At 39.7% G+C, this 17,429-nt stretch overlaps 1 protein-coding gene across 4 annotated transcripts in view; it reads left to right on the top strand.

Moving 5' to 3' along the window:
- The first annotated feature begins 6,046 nt into the window (after positions 1 to 6,046).
- STK3 (serine/threonine kinase 3) overlaps positions 6,047 to 17,429 on the top strand; it is a 208,760-nt gene continuing 197,377 nt past the window's right edge. For all 4 annotated transcript variants that reach the window (XM_006099988.2, XM_014465437.2, XM_023763619.1 and 1 more), the window contains exon 1: positions 6,047 to 6,221. In XM_006099988.2, coding sequence (XP_006100050.1) covers positions 6,196 to 6,221 — 26 coding nt within the window. In that variant the 5' untranslated portion in view covers positions 6,047 to 6,195. The remainder of the gene's footprint in view (positions 6,222 to 17,429) is intronic.

Genomic DNA, 17,429 nt, shown 5'->3' on the forward strand with positions numbered 1-17,429 from the left:
CTAATAACAGTTCTTGGCACATAGTAGGCGCTCAATAAATGTGTGATAAATGAATAAAATCAAAACTGTAAAACAGGAAGACAGAGAATGCTGGTGACCTGGTTTGAACTTGGGCTCTAGTCATGTGTAGAGCCAGCCCTATCCCCTTGGATGTCCCAAGTACATTAGTCAATGAATTCCTTTATTTTAGTTAGAATAGCAGATATTGCAAGTCGGCTCATTCAGTAAGACCCCAGTGTACGCCAGAAGCTGGAAAACGAAAGTCCACATTACCCAGGTGCCTTTGCAGGGAGGATTTCTACATGTGGTGTGGCGTCCACGAAATAGATGCGTCTGAATAAGGCTTGGAAGGGGCCATGGGCATATGGAGTGGCTATTCTGGCAGCACAGTGGCAGGGGCATTGTGGTACTTCTGCAGCAGCCATGGCAGAAGCCCTGATGTCTCGTCAGTCCCTAGCTCCGTGTGACCAGCGATGATGGCAGCTAGTGTGACCGTGGTAGAGGCAACATGGCCTTTCTTTAAATCAGCTGTGATGCAGCGGCAGCAACTTCCCTTCAGGCAGATTTTAGTTGTGGCTTCAGGAGTGGTTCTGAAAGGCCAGCCAGCTACAAGGCTTTCAATCATTCTGTAGTAAGTTAATACTCTTTAGTAGCTCTCTGCTTAAACTGGCTGGAGTGAATTCTGTTGTTGGCAAGTGAATTCTGGCCATTATAACTAATTTAAATGGATTTTCTGTAGCAACTGCAAGAGTCCAGACTAACTATGTAGAAATTCTGATGATAAAAACAACAAAGGAACAGAAATAATTAAACCACGAGAAAAGTTCCCAGTATATGCATGTAGAAAAATGGTATTTTTAATGGAAAATATCAGACTGACTTCAGACCTCTGTACAACACCAAATACCATAAAATAATATATCAATATCTATACAACTTGAGGGTGGGGATGCTGCCACTTATGTGTAATGTCAAAAGAGTGGCATTCTCAGATATAAAAAATTTCAGAATCAGACCATCTATATGTCCTGGCTGAAAATTTTCTCAAAGAGGGGCTCTATTGCATTGAGAAATTTGTACAAACTAAAGAATTAAAAAATTGGAAATTGGTACAGAAAAAAAAAACTGCTGACATAAAACAAAACCAGGTACACATATAAAAATAAAATGTATAAATATATCATAAAACTGTTTTTAAAACAAAAGCAATTGTGAAAGAAATGTGTGGGTTTTTTTTATAGGAAGGTATATCTATTAGGGTTCTTTGTCAGCAACAGAAATGAACTCTAATTTAAGCAAAGAAAGGGATGTATCTGAGAGCTATGGGGTAGCCACACAATAAAAATAAAAGCTAAAGCCCTAACTGGTTTGGCTCAGTGGATAGAGCGTCGTCCTGCGGACTGAAAGGTCCCAGGTTCGATTCCGGTCAAGGGCATGTACCTTGGTTGCCAGCACATCTCCAGTAGAGGGTGTGCAAGAGGCAGCTGATCGATGTTTCTCTCTCATCGATGTTTCTATTTCTCTATCCCTCTCCCTTCCTCTCTGTAAAAATCAATAAAATATATTTAAAAAAAATAAAAGCTAAAGAATCAAGTCTGAGAAAGGACAGGAACCAGGGCAAGTCGAGAAATCCAGAAGGAACTAATCAACATTCTCAAGTCATTGCCCTGGACACTCTTGTTTTCGTCAGGTGAAAGCACAGTGCTTCTGATTTACTCTGCTTATTGGAGTGCAGCCAGGAGCAGTTCCTAGCTCCACAACTGTATACTGGTACCTGAGGCCGCAGGGTGTGGTCCCATGCATATGCTGAACAACATTGCAACTGGAGTCACAATGTGATCTTGTAAGCAGCTGTGCATTGTCATTCTTCAAGACTGGGTGGGATACTTTCAGCCCCCAGCAGGCTTCCCCTCACATATCATTGCCCACAACGGCATCATATTTCCCTTTCTAAACCAATTAATGCAACGAGAACAAAATTCTTTCGATTTGGGCCTAGTCTAATTAACATTCACCCTTGGGTACTGGGGAAGAGTTCAGTCTCCTTGAGGCACGTGGTTGTCTTACAACTTTAAAGTAAATAAATAAAAAAAAGTGTTGTGTTGAGCAAATAAAAACAGCTTTGGGGTAGGCCCCAGACAGTGGCCTTAATATCTGAAATTCCCCCAGGGATATAGCATTGCCTTTGATTTACAACTTTAATAGGGAGAGGGGACTCCAGTGTCTTCCTACCATACTAGTTAGGGGAAAAACTGGGAATTCCTCAGTTGTAGAGAATATTCCATTCAACACAGGAACTGGAAAAAAACAACAACACAGGCAGAATGGATTAACGGGTGGACTGGGTCAAACTGCATTTTACCTGACTGAACTAAGCCCTTACTCTGATAGGTAGGTCTCAGTGGATTTCTTTATGCCAGAAATTACTATTAGCTCAGAGCTAATACCCAAAGGTTTCCAAAAAGCCTTAATTATTTATCTCATTCCAGTACACAGTTACCCTATTAAATGACCTTTAGGAATATCTAGGCATAACAGTAAAAAAAATGAACACTTACTGTTAAAACATGGTACCCAGTCTTCCCTTTCAGCAGGATGCTGTGGATCTATAGGTTCAACTGTGGAAATAGGATGAGGTGTCATGACCCTCTATTGTCTTGACTCGGGTCAGACAATTCATCACACTTAGGGCATTTTAGTCATACAAATCAAGTAAGACTTCAGTGGGAACCCTATGTTCAGATAGGCATAGCCAGAGATTTCTTCGGGTGAGATCATCTTATTACCAAACTGGTGTTCCTGCCTATTATAATACGCAATTTGCCCTTGACTGTCCAGGGAGGCTTTCTCACCCCTGTGATCCTCAGATTCTCCTTTCCTAATTTAAACTAGGGAACACATTTTAATTGCAACATTTCCCACCAACAATTTCCAACATTCAGAAAATAGTGAAAGCTTTTTTTTTTTTTTTTTTTTAAAGATGCTGGAATTTCCCTCAGCAGTTCGGGTCTAAAGGCCTTGAAGAAGGGATAGTCATTCCAGTCCTTCTTGGGGCAAGTTATGGGTATACAAGCAGGACTCTCACAATGGATCTCTTCCAGCATTCCTATCTCAAGGAGTCTTGATTTCCTTCCTGTATGTATGCCAAGGGATTTTTGGCATCTTCACTTTCTTTAATGAGGGCCAGTGTTGGGGGCCTGATTTGCCTTCTCCAACCCAGTTCAACACCCAACTGCTTCAGCCAGCACTTTGAATGCAGCGCTCCTGGTAAGTGCATCCACATTGACAAATACAGCCCAATCTAAAATTATGTCCACTCTTCTTGGTTGAGTGTTTTCAAAATATAGTCCCACAAAAATTTCAGCGGTAGTTTCTTCTTTATTTAAAGTAACAAATCCTACAACTGTTGCAGTGTCATAACCTTCTCTTGGCTAAAAAAGAGAGTCCTGGCCAAATATCTGGGGCCAATGTTATTGCCTGTTCATGTCTTTTATGTACTCATTGCAACGTGAAGAATTGGAGGACCCACTGTACTTAAAATGCCAGGAATGGTAGGGACAAAATATGATAAGAGCATTCCCCCAAACCCATTTTCTAATGGTCTCAAAAGGGTTGAGGGTAGGAAGTATTGAAATTACTTGACGATCCTTTGCAAAATGTCCCTACACAGCTGCCCCTACACCCAGGGACAAGTCAGAAGATGGGGGAGGTTAGGGTAGAGAGGTCATACATATTAAAAAAAGACTTCTAGTTTAAAAAATCTTCATCCAAGCATGTATTTATTGATTTTAGAAAAAGGAAGGGAGAGAGAGAAATACCAATGTGAGAGAGCAACAGCGATTGGTTGCCTCCTGAATGTACCCCAACCAGGGATCAAACCCTCAACCTAGGTATGTGCCCTGACCAGGAATTGAACCTGCAACCTTTTGGTGTATAGGATGATGCTCCAACCAACTGAGCCACCTGGCCAGGGTTCTAGATTTTTTAAATACACACCCTCCCACACTCACAACTCATTACCCCCAGAAACATTGCTATCTACCCACCTTGATCATGATATAGGATAAGGGAAGGAATAAAGTTGCTGTTTATAATTAATTATAAGAAAAGTGACTCTCCTTACGTTGTAATTGATTGTGTTAATGTTTCCAGCCACTCTCTTCTCTATAAAGAGTAGATGAAGAGACTTTCCCATTTTCTGAGTTAGCCCTGACGTTTGGGTCAATGGAAGATGAGAAGTGACAATGTGTTAGTTCTAAGCAGAAGCTTTAAGAGGCAGTGCGGATTTCGGCTAACTTGTTTGCTTTTTCCTCTACCAGGAGAAACACATGTTCCTAATGGCAGCTACTCCTTCAAGTCTGGTCCCCAGAGTAAGACTCAGAGAACAGAGGTGCAACCACTGACAGATACCATGAACAATAAATAAATGCTTGTTTTTGGAAGCTTTGGAGATTTTGAATTGTTATTGCAGCAAATCTGTCTAAAGTACATAAAATGATTTTTTGGGGGGAGGGGATAGATTTTTTTGGTCGGTTTGGTTAGATAGTTAAAGTGACACCAAAGCTTGAGTTTGGGAGTTTGAATTAGAGAGAAATCAATTTCTTTATAGGAAAGTGGGAAAGTTTGTTTTATCCAGTAGAGGGGGAATTGGCCAGGGAAATACAATGGAAAAAGCAGAGGCAATGAAACAGGAGACTAGATATCCAAAAATTGTTTAAGGACTTTTAAGCCGTGTATATCTAATTTGGAAAACAATTGAGTTCCACATTTGCTTCATCCTGGCCCCATGTGAATGAATGTAGAACACAGCAGCCCCCAGAGACACATGAGAATAAAATAATTGCTGCTTTAAGCTATTGAGAATTAGCTAATAAAACCTATCAGCTGTTTCTTAAGGAAGATTCTCAAGAAGTGCCACAAACATTTATGCTTACACATTATTAATCAGAATTTAGCCACATGGCCAATTCCAATTGCAAAGGAGGCTGTGCTAGTCTCCAAAAACTACATGACATTACATCTTGACAATTTCTGTCAAAACTAAAGTTGTTACATAGCAGCTATATGTGGTTATAAGAAAGATATCTGTAGTCAGAATTTAAGGTATTGGTTTACACACAATAGGGATGGATGAAGGGGTCAAATGTCACTGGAACAGGTTGGAGAGAGGGGGTGGCAAGAGAGAAGGAAACAAACGTTTCTTGAATACTTTTTAATGCACCGGAATTGTCTAGTTTGCCAGGTTACCCTGTTGAGCAAGACCACAGTGCACTGAATCCTGTGCACTGAGCGTTGTCACCGCAGTCATTATTTTCTTTGTAATTAGACATAATTATCGTGAAATGTAGTGAGGAGCTTGTCCACAATCAAATCAAACAAGAATTTCCAGAAGCATCCCTAGTACTGTAGCTACAAATGTCAAATGGCTGGGAGAAAACATAACCAATAATTATAAACAGAAGTAGAGAGGGAAGCGTGGGCAGTTAGTAGTACTTCAAACGCATGCACAAGATGCTTGGGATGTATCCTTGGGAAATCCAGAGAAATGAAATTGTATTGGGGCAAAAAAAAAAAAAAGGCAAATGAGGAGCGCCAGCTCAAAGGAAAGTACCCTCGGCGGCGTAGAGAGGCTCTAGGTCCTGAGTAGGCCTTGCCCTCTCGCTCTTCCAGCACCCAGTCCTATTCTCCCCCACCTCCCCCCTGCAGTAAGGCCGGCTCCGCCCTCGACCCCCGACTCCGCCTACCCTACCCAACGCCTGGCTTTGCTCAGCTTGGCCTGACTGCGGCAGGCTCCGCCCATCAACTCTGGACCCCGGCCGGCTCCGCCCACCAATCTTGGACCGCGGCCGGCTCCGCCCACCAATCCTGGACCGCGGCCGGCTCCGCCCACCAATTCTGGACCGCGGTAGGCCCCGCCCACCAACTCTGGACCGCGGCAGGCCCCGCCCACCAAGCCTGGACCGCGGCCGGCTCCGCCCACCCTCCCTGGACCTCAGCGGCCGAGGGGCGGGGCGGGCCGGGAGGAGCCACACTCCGGGGCGGGAGGGGGATCCGCCGTGGAGTTACGGGAAAGTTGTTCCGAGTTCCTGGAGTTTCCCTCTGCGGTTCCCCGGGCTCGGCCAGCGGGCGCCCCGGCTCCTTTCCTCCCTCCGGCCTTCGCCGCCCACCAGGTCCCTCCTCGTGTCCCGGGCCGCCATGGAGCAGCCGCCGGCGCCCAAGAGGTAACGACTGCGGGGAGCGGCGGCCGGAGGGAGGCGGCGCCGTCGGCGCGGGGCGGGGGCCGCTAGGCCCGGCCGCTCCGTGACACCCTCCGCGACTGCGGGGCGGGGAGCCGGGCGCGCTGGCGGTAGAGAGCGGGGTCCGAGGGCCGGGCCTGGTCTGTCCGAGGAGCCCCGGGGGCTCGAGGGGGGCGGAGCCTCCAGGTCCCGGGCGGCCGGGCCTGGCTCGTGGACAGAGGTGGGCAGCGCGGGCGCCCCGCGGCCGGGCTCCTGGGCGCGCAGAGTTTTCCTTCCTCGTGGCAGATTCACGGAGCCAGGGAGACGTACAACTAGGAAAGGATTGGGCTTCTGGCAGGCATGTCGGCTTTCTGGTCAAATGTTTTTCATAGTATTGCCTTTTTTGAGAAGCGGGTTGTTTATTTGCAGTTCAAGGAATTAAATATTAATAGCTACACAGTTTGTAAAACTTACCGTGGATGTGCTGCCCTGACAGGTGCTCCTCCCCTGCCCCTCAAGTTCAAAGTATTTATGGTTGCAAGACAGTAATCTTGAATTAGGACCCCTCCCCCGTATAGTTTTTTTTTTTTTTTAGCATGTAAAAATAGTGATGCTTTGGTATTTACTGTTAATTCATATTTCATCTTTGATATATTGGAAGTGTAAGAGTACACAGTAGTTTGGACTAATATTTGAAATGACCTTAGGAAGCCAAATCAAGGTTATCCATTGATTTAAATTCATAATGTGCATTTCCCTCTCCTCAAGAATGAATCAATCAACTAACTGCTGTTGGATAAAATGTTTAACTTTCCGTCTTTTACTTTTAGTTTATAAAACAAGGGCTACTGATTTCTCTCCTAGATAGTGTTAGGGAAGATTTAAGAGTTTGAGTGTTTTGATACCTAGGGATCTTTAGATGAAAGATGGTGTATTCGAGAACATGAAATAATTAAAAGGTTGGGACTTTGTGAGCTATTGTGAACAGGGTGTGTAGACACCTGAGCCTTGAGGCCTGGAAACCATCTGTTCAGGTGTAAAAGGGGGCTGTGGACAGGTTTCCAAAAGAGACCTCCTCTCAGACAGAGCCCTTGATAAATTCTTTTCTGACATATTGTAAAGTATCTAAATTCTAGTATTGATTGGGCACTTAGTTTTAATACTATAGAAGAAAATTGGAAGCATTTTTTTTTCTTTTAACTTTTTTTTGTCTTGGGAGGCCTGAGCCAGCACCAACTGGAACAACTCTGAATTGAAGTGGTAGCTCTCTCTACTGATTAGCTATAAGGATTAAATGGTAACAATGAAACTGGGGGTCACCACAACATGAGGAACTGTATTAAAGGGTCGTGACATTAAGAAGGTTGAGAACCACTGACATAAATGAAAAGTGAAGTTAGAAAATCAATCATTTCATAAGGAAAAGTGTTGCTAGGAATGAATGGATTATCAGCCACAAGATAGATTGTTATGGAATGAAAAAGCAATGGTAAAGGGATGAAGGTATAGAAGGATAAAGTAGAAAGTATTCATATTTTCCTCAGCATATAGAGCCCACATCAGCCTATAGCATCAGTGGCCCTAATCTTAGGCCAGAAATTAGGAATGGAGATAAACAGTCAGCAGGGAATTCCCAGCTCTCAGGAATTAAGTTGAGTGGGACAAAGCAACAAACCAGGTAAGGTGAAGTAGGGCATCAGGAAAACCATTGAGACATTGCAGTGAGAAGAGGGGTGGACTTAATATTAATGTCTACATTCCTAATTCACGTGTCCTTGGAATGTTAGAAAGTGAAATTCTTGTGTGCTTATTATCAGAGAGTGTCTCAAGAGAGGTTTCTAAGAACTCTTAAAAAGATAAAGGCAGGAGGCCCTGGGGTAAGCTCCCAACTTTAGAGGCAGGCAAGTGGAAGAGGTGTTCTAAGTAGTCCAAGGGAGAAGAACTGCACAAACAGCATCTTTCTGCTAATAGTAACACCTTGGTCCCTAAACCGTATGCTCCGTTTGGATTTTCTTGGTTAATTTGGGATTGCACCAACTCCATTGGAGTTGATTTAGACCCTGTAGATGGGAATACTCAATTGGCCCTTCCTTGTTAGAGAGAGTGTATGACAGACAATAAAATTTGGAACAGTTCCTGGTGAGCAAACTTCAGTTACACATGAAGACAGTAGATAAACTTAGTTTTCAGTCAATCCTAGGAAATGATTCATTTATCCACTGTTCTTTAAGGGGCTGAGATTTGGCATATATTAGTACAGAAGAAATATAAAGAAAAAGGTAAACATTTATTAAACACTAGAGGCCCGATGCACGAAATTTGTGCAAGAGTAGGCCTTCCTTCCCTCGACTGCCAGCACTGGCTTCTCTCTGGCACCTGGGACCCGGGCTTTGTCCGGAAGGTCGTCTGGAAGGACCTCTGGTCTAATTAGCATATTATGCTTTTATTATTATAGGCAGCTAGGTTGAAATTTGTTTTTCTGTTGTAATCTAAATGTTCCATTCCAGAAATGTATCAGTAAAGCTTTAATAATAAAGGTTTTAAATTGAGTGCTTCTTGTTTGGATTGTAAGGGGAAAAAGCACTGAGAATTTTAAATTTCTCCTTTCAAAGACATCTGTTGAACTAGAGATACTGTCTCTTCAGACCATCATATATTAATGACTTTAAAAAATTAAAAAAAATTTGATAATGAGACCCAGTGCAGATATATATATATATATATATATATATATATATATCATAAAATGTACTGTGTGTGTGGTTTCTGATATTTTTCTATTTTCTGTTCTGTTTCATTGAGAAACTGCTGGTCATGATCCACCAAATTATTTTCATGATCTATTAATGGGCTGTGATTGCAGTTTGAGAAAAACACTCTTGTGTGTAGTAGAGACAGTCAGGAAATCGATTTCATTTCCAACTCCATCCTGATATTTAATATTGAAAGCTTGTTGATGGCATTGCCAAAGGAATCCTGAGTGGTGGAATTGTAACAACCTATACATACACTAGAGATATTCTTTAAGATTGTAAAAGGGGAGGAGGTGAAGGGGCCGGGGAAACTATCATATAAAAGCTACTGTATTTTGAACACTATATATGTCAATTAAAGTTTGGAAAAATGCAAAATGATTATCTACGATGTCTGACAAAGTTTACAAAAGAAAAGATTGTTATGAGGCAAAAGCACATTTTCTTTCTGGTGTAGAATGACCCCACACCCTGGAAACATCCAACTATAATTATGATGACCTCAATTTCTGACTCCCTACCAGCTCCACCCTCTATAACTACTAAAGGTCTTTAGATTTTTCTTCTAAAGAGAACATTTATACTAAATGATAGAAACTTTCTTTTTTATTTGTCCCAAGCTTCTTTTTTGTTGTGATTGTATTTGAATTGCCTCATATGTTAGGATTATTCTAATCTTAAAAAGCTTTTATCTCTTAGAAGGAAGATTCTATATTGAGATATCTTATTACAACTGTTTTTTAAATATAGAGTCTCAGGTTAAATAAATAAAAGTAACAAATTATACACAGATATATATATATAAATATCAAAAATAAGTTCATTGTTTGCTTATTAGCTGCAGATGACCTTGAATGTCTTAACCCTTTGCACTCCGAACCATTCTGGACATTGGCTACCAGCTACTCGACGCTACTTTGCGGCGGAAACGTGCATTTACAGACCCTCGTATTATTTAGTATAATTTTGGAACCAAGTAACGTATTATAATGATATTGGACTTATATGAATTGGGTGACATCGAGGAATGTATATTTGCAAAAAACACAATATTTTATTGTTTATAATTTTGTACAGTATGATAAGTTTTGTAACACTCCCCAATATGCATTGCAGGCTGATTAGTGCATGTTTGACAGTAATAAGTGGTTTGACGCCTGCCACCAGGTGTTTTCCTGTTAGAACACACAATGCAGTCCCGTTTTCTTTGTCCCACATCGGGAATATGTAGTTTATTGTTTAATCCGACACAAAACCCGCTGACATTTCTTGTATATATCTTAGTAATTTTACGATATTTTGATTTAATTTCTTGTGCCATTTCAAGATAAAACTTCAGGGAAACATGCATGTCTCAAAAAGTTGCGTTGAAATAACTCAATTCCCCGTAATCACTAATAAACTGCAATGTCCCCTGAGAGGGGACATCCGAGTGATATGCTAGAATTCCGATGTCCCCTGAGAGGGGACAGCGGAGTGCAAAGGGTTAAAGTACATCAAAGGATGTATCTTGAAAAATGATTCTGTAGCAAAGTGTGAATTATAGAAAGCTGTTAATATGATTCCAGACATCTTGGTAAAGAGGTGAAATTGAGTAAATTTTTTCAGGTATTTCAGATATTTTGATGTAACTATTAGTATCCTGATTCATACAAACACACATGCATAAAAATGGGGAAAATTATTGAATGATTCCAAGAATAAGGTAGTTTCTATATTAAAAATATAGAATGCTATTCTCTGTCCAGATCAGATCATCTTTTCATTTTTAGGATGTTTGGTTTTCTGATATTGTGGAACCTAGTCCTATAATTGGAAAGAAATGCAAGTTAAAATTATTTTTTTGTAGTTTTGGTAAATTTTTTGTTGTTATTAATCCTCACCTGAGGATATTTTTTCCATTGATTTTTTTTTTTTTTTTTTTTTTTTTAGAGAGAGAGGAAGGGAGTGAGGGAGGGGGAAGAAAGGGGGGAAGGGAAGAGAGAGAGACATCTATCTGAGAGAAAAACATTGATTGGTTGCACATGCATCCTGATCAGGGCTGGGGATCGAACCTTCAAACCATGTACATGCCCTTGACCGGGAATCGAACCTGGTGAACCATTTGGTGAGTGGGCCAATGCTCTAACCACTTAGCACACTGACCAGTATGGTGAACTTTTTTATATTTGAGGAAATCATAAATGAAAGATAGTAGGCAGCTAGTTTCCTTGACTCTCTCTGGAGCCATAGGATTTCTCCTGTCTATGCAGGGTTGCCCATTCTCCTGTTTCTTTCTAAAAACTGACTTTCTTTACTTAACGATCATTGCTCATGGCAGAAATTGACCGTCAGCCCTGAGATCATTCATTTTACTCATTTATTCATATATTCAGTAATTAATAATTAACTGCCTTTCAAATGCCAGTGCTGAGAACATTGCTGAATGAGATAGGTGGGATCTTTGCCCTCATGGAACATACAGTCTAATTGGAGCTTGAACTAGGAAGGCTAGACGTAGCATGTATTGATAGAGAAAAATGGTGAAACCTGCTCAATAGGACAGTTGACGGAAGCTTCTCTGAAAAGGTAATATTTCAGCTGTGACCTGACATTGAGAGGTTATCGGTGTGAGTGGCCAGAAAGAGTATTCCAGGTAAAGGTAACAGCTGTAAGAGGACCAACAGGTCGGGGGAAGGTTAGTGTGTGGAAGGAATTGAAATGAGGCCACTGTGGGTGGGTTACGGAATGGGAGAAAGTGTTGGAGATGAGGTCAGAGAGGTGGGCAGGGATTCAGTGGTGCAGTGTGCTGTCATTAAAGAGTTTTAAGCAGAATTGTAAGCAGTTTATGCTTATAAAAGATGAATTCCCTATTTTTCTCCAAACGGGACCAATTTTTTATTTTTAAAAAATGCCAACATGAGCTGTTGGATTTAAACATATTTGATGGATTTTTAAGCCATTACAGATACTATTGTTGAAGTTCAAAGTGTCCCATCTATGGTCAGTGGGAGTCTCTTGAGGAGACAGTGTGACTCTAGTGGCAGCTTCCTTGCTGTCTGTTGTGATAAAACAGGCAGGTCTCATCTTGTCCATTTTCTGTCCCAGATCTGATCCAACCATTTCTCTAAGAAGCCCCGCTTTCCTTTAGTGAGAAATGGTATTTCAAGACTTTAAACTGGGCCCTTATTTTTAAATAGCATTTTGTTCATAGATAGGAGAACCGACTCTTTTCCAAACTATGGCACTGGCAGTTTTGAGTTTCTTTCCCTGGGTAATATCTTTACATAAGTTTTTGATTTTAAGTTTGATTCAGAAATTGGACAAGTATGGACAAATTCTTTTTTTTTTTTTTTTAATATATTTCTTTATTGATTTCAGAGAGGAAGGGAGAAGGAGACAGAGATAGAAACATCAATGGTGAGAGAGAATCACCAATCGGCTGCCTCCTGCATGCCCCCCACTGGGGACCGAGCCCGCAACCCAGGCATGTGCCCTTGGCTGGAATCGAACCCGGGACCCTTCAGTCCGCAGGCTGACGCTCTATCCACTGAGCCAAGCCGGCCAGGGCTGGACAAATTCTGTGGTAGAGACTGTGTAGAGTGGACTGTTATCCTCATGCTCTCCCTAGCTTACTCTGGTTACCCTGACTGTTATCCTAATATCCAGCCTCACTTTCTCACCGCTAAATGTTTCAGGTGACCCAGTTTGTTCTTTTCTTAAATGAAAAAGATGTAGAAAACAAAAGAATCCAAGACAAATGACACCACTAATGATAAGATCAGATTTCAGGCCTTATTTTTAAAGGTAGAACAGTTAACCTTGTCTTGCAAACATAAAAATATGTCTGCAGACAAACAAACAAAATTCAGGGGGCATTTTGAGGCTGCTTTATAAATTTAAACCTAACTCAGTGCGATAAATTGCAAAATGAAGCACATCCAGATATTATATGCCATGTGTTAAACCTTTTTAGTGTTTATATTAGCCCCTCTTGTTAAGTTTTATTGTGCTTTAAATAAATAAAATGAGGTATTTGTCTCAGTGATATTAATTGGTAATTTACATTTTTCAGTGTGTCACATAACTTTTATTTCTAGAATTACTTTTGATGTAATTACCTACTATATTAAAAGACATTAAGTTGCACCTATAAATTTAGTTTGTCATTTTGCAATGAAATAGCAACCAGTAACCATTTTCTAAAGCCGCCTCCTGCACAACTCCCACTGGGGATGTGCCCGCAGCCCAGGTACATGCCCTTGACCGGAATCGAACCTGGGACCTTTCAGTCCGCAGGCCGACGCTCTATCCACTGAGCCAAACCGGTTTTGGCTCTAGAATTACTTTTGATGTAATTACCTACTATATTAAAAGACATTAAGTTGCACCTATAAATTTAGTTTGTCATTTTGCAATGAAATAGCAACCAGTAACCATTTTCTAATGATTATTCTAATCCTATATAATAAAAGGCTAACATGCAAATCGACTGAATGGTGGAACGAGCGGTCGCTGTGATGCACACTGACCACCAGGGGGTAAACACTCAACATAGGAGCTGCCCCCTGGTGGTCAGTGCGCTCCCACAGGGGGAGTGCCACTCAGCCAGAAGCCCTGAGCCGGGCTCATGGCTGGTGAGCGCAGCTGCAGTGGTGGGAGCCTCTCCTGCCTTTGTGGCAGCGCTAAGGATGTCTGACTGCCAGCATCCCCTGAGGACATCCCCTGAGGGCTCCCGGACTGTGAGAGGGCACAGGCCAGGCTGAGGGACCTCTCCCCCCAAGTTCGTGAATTTTGTGCTCTGGGCCTCTAGTATTTTTATAATCAGTGAAATCTGGATCATAGAAAGAGTTTCAAGAGTAATGATTTCCCTGAATAAAATTTGTGGTTTATGTAATTCCTAAGAATTATAAAAAACAAGTGTCAAATTAAGCAGTGGAAATTAAAAATGTATATAATAATTAACTTTTGAGAAGAAAGTATTTTGATGATTTTTCTTTTCCTGGTTGATTGAGGTTTCTTTCTATGCTCTTTATTCTCATTATATACTTTCAAGATTTTTTCCCATCTATTTTTTTCTAGTAGAACAGAATTCAAGTTCCAGGTCAATGATTAGAAAATGGAATTTCCCCCCTTACAATCACTCTCAGTACTTTATTAGTCAGCTTTAATTAATTAATATTCATAAAACTCCTGCTAGTATGTTGTGAAAAACATGCCAAATTAGTGATGTGAAAATTTTAAAGATATTTAGTATCATTGGGAAGTATGGTATACCATATAATGGATTTTCTAAATAAATGAAGTAAACCACTTTAAGTGTTATACTTTTAAGACATTTCAAAAACACTTTTAAAACAATTAGTTTTTGCCCAGCTGGTGTGTTTCAGTGGTTGAGCGTCGACCTATGAACCAGGAAGTCATGGTTCGATTCCGGGTCAGGGCACATGCCTGGGTTGTGTGCTCCATCCCCAGTGGGTAGCGTGTAGGGGGCAGCCGATCAATGATTCTCTATCATCATGGATGTTTCTAGCTCTCTCTCCCTTTCCTCTATGAAATCAATAAAAATTTATTAAAAAACAAAGGACAAAAACTCCAACTAGTTTTGATAGAAATCATTCCAAAATGAAGACACGTGAGCAGTGTTCTGAGACTGATCATTTGCTTTCTTGATTACTTAATATTATTTCTATGAATTTTAATTAATAAAAACACAGAAACAGTTCAGAGAACTGTTCATAGTTTTAGTTCATAGAAACTGTCACGTGTGTTCTTTTAATGTGTTTGAAGCTTTGTTGCTGTATGTAGCTGTTTATTTCCTACACCTCATCTTGTCTTGTCTTGTTTTGTCATTTCTCATTGTTATAGCCTTCTCTAAACTGCTGTGTATTTTGGAAATAATTATCAGACCTGACAGTAGCTCTCCCTTTCCCAAAGGACATGCTCTTTGTGTCAGTTTTTGCTTTTCTTCTGGGCCCATAGTACATCTTTGAATCATCTTTTGCAGTTAAAAGAGGAAAAAATTATTTCAAACTTTTCTAAATTTCTAAAATTTAATATGAAAATAGCCATTTTTTGGCATCAAAAAAGAACATGATTTTGGTGCTTTGTGAAAAAGAACAGGATTTTACCTTAAAAAGTTTATAAAATTCATAAATTAAAAATATGTCCGTCATTCTGGATTATTACTTAGATTTTGAGGAGCAAAATTAGAGCTTCAAAGGGTATTTATACCTGTACAAATACAGTAGCATTACTTCTATAGTATATTTTTATAGTAGGTTTTTAAAAAATTTTTGTGGATGAAGTATTTAGGCTATTTTTCTTATAATGATTGACCTTTAATAAAAATAAAGGCTTCAGCGGTGAAGGACGGAGAAAAATCTCAGCTTCTTTTCCTTTAAAGCTTTTGCGAGGAAATTATAATTTTAGAGTACTTTTGGGCAAAGAGCCCAACCTGAGAGGAAATGGTATGATAGAGTTGAAAACAAGACTTGCATTTAATTTAAAAAGTCTTCTATCCATTGTTGAGTATCTATTTTTGTAGGCGGATTTCAGCTAGTTGTAGTGCCAATAATCAATCCCCCTCCCAAATTTTGATATAGTTTCATAAAACTAAAATTATGAGATCATCAAATTATATTTATTTTATTATTTAAAGTGATACTTATTAGCTAAACAATTAAGAGCCAGAGCTTTAGAGTCAGATAAACCTTGGTTCTAAGCTTAGTTCTGCCATTTACTGCGTGCAACAGTGGGCAAGTTAACTTTTCTAAGTCTCAGTATGCTCACTTGTAAAATGGAGGTGCTAATAGTACCCTTTTTCTGGATTTTGTGAAGATTAAGTGAAATAGTGATTGTAAATCATTTGTCTCTGAAGTCAGTTTCCAAAGTGTTTTAAAGATGTGTTTGGCATTGTCAACATATTTTGAAGAAACATGTAATTTTCCAAGAGGCTAAAAGGTCAGCTTTCACTTGGATGCATATGTTAAGAGAAAAAAAAAAGAAAATCAGTATTACTACTTTAGAGCTAACTACTAAATATTTACAAAATGTTTGTCCTTTAAAAAGCAAAAGGGAGCATAAGAAAAATGATCTTTGAATTTTTGGGATAAAATGTACTTGTTGAAAGAAAAGATGTTCGATTTTGTGGATTCAAAATCAATTTCAGCATTGTATAATTTAGAAAATGTTCATTATTGAAGGCTAGCTTTAATAAGACTTTTTGACATTGATAATGAACTGTTGAAGGACTAAAGGATGAAAACTTTTCATATGTCTCTAACAGTGTTCAAGATGAAACTGCTAGGGTTGGAGACCAGAACTTAGTTTTAAATGAGATATTACATATAAGATGAAGCATAGTGCTTAATTAGCACATAGCAATAATAACAGCATGATTTTTATAACACTTTATGAAATTAAATAGCATCTATTAGTAGACATAAAACTACCAATAATGTGATCACTGAAATATAGGGCAATTTGCCAGAAGAGAAAAAGACATTGAGAATTACAGAGCTGAAATGAGGTAGAAAGCCCTTTATGAAGAAACAATCTGTTCATGAAGATAGTCTTTTCTCTTCTACTGAATTTGCACTCTGGTTAGGTCCTCTTCTCCATGGTTAAGTTTCTAAAAGATCTAGAGGGCATATACTAATTACTCTTGAATAGGGAACTAGATCTAGCAGTGTAGAAAGCCTTCCTTTGTGTCTCTCTTTATAAGTCTTTGGCCAAAACAAACAACCCAAATAAAAAAATGAGCAAATAACTTGAATAGACATTTTTCCAAAGAAGATATACAAGTGGACCATAAATATATGAAAAGATATTCAACATCACCTATCATTAGGGAAATGCAAATGAAAACCATACTCTTTAGGATGGCTGTCATAAAAATAAACACACTAAATGCCCTGGAAAATAACAAATATTGCCTAGCATATGTAACAATTGGAACTCTTGTGCATAGCTGTTGGAATGGTAAAATAGTGCAGTCATTGTGGAAAACAGTGTGGTGGTTCCTTAAAAAATTAAACATACAGTTGCTATATGATTCAGCAATTTCACTTCTAGAAATATACAGAAAAGAATTGATATCAGGGACTCAAATAGATATTTGGACAGCAGATTTTATTTTCAGCGTTATTCACAATAGCTAAAAGATGGAAACAACCTCAGTGTTCACTGATGGATAAATGGCTAGGGAAAATGTGGTATATACCACATCTACAACCTGGAAAAGGAATAAAATTGTGATATGTGCTACTTGAAAACATGCTAAGTGAAAGAAGCCAGACCCAAAAGGACCCATATTGTATGATTCCATTTATATGCAGCACTTAGAATACTCAAATTCATAGAGACAGAAAATAGAATGGTGTTTACCAGGCCTGGGAGGAGGAGGAAGTGGGAAGTTGTCTAATGGGTAAAGTTCTGGAGATGGATAGTGGTGATGGTTACTCAACAGTGTGAATATACT

This window comes from Myotis lucifugus, unplaced genomic scaffold (assembly GCF_000147115.1).
Source record: "Myotis lucifugus unplaced genomic scaffold, Myoluc2.0 scaffold_294, whole genome shotgun sequence".
In the NCBI taxonomy this organism is placed as follows: Eukaryota; Metazoa; Chordata; class Mammalia; order Chiroptera; family Vespertilionidae; genus Myotis; species Myotis lucifugus.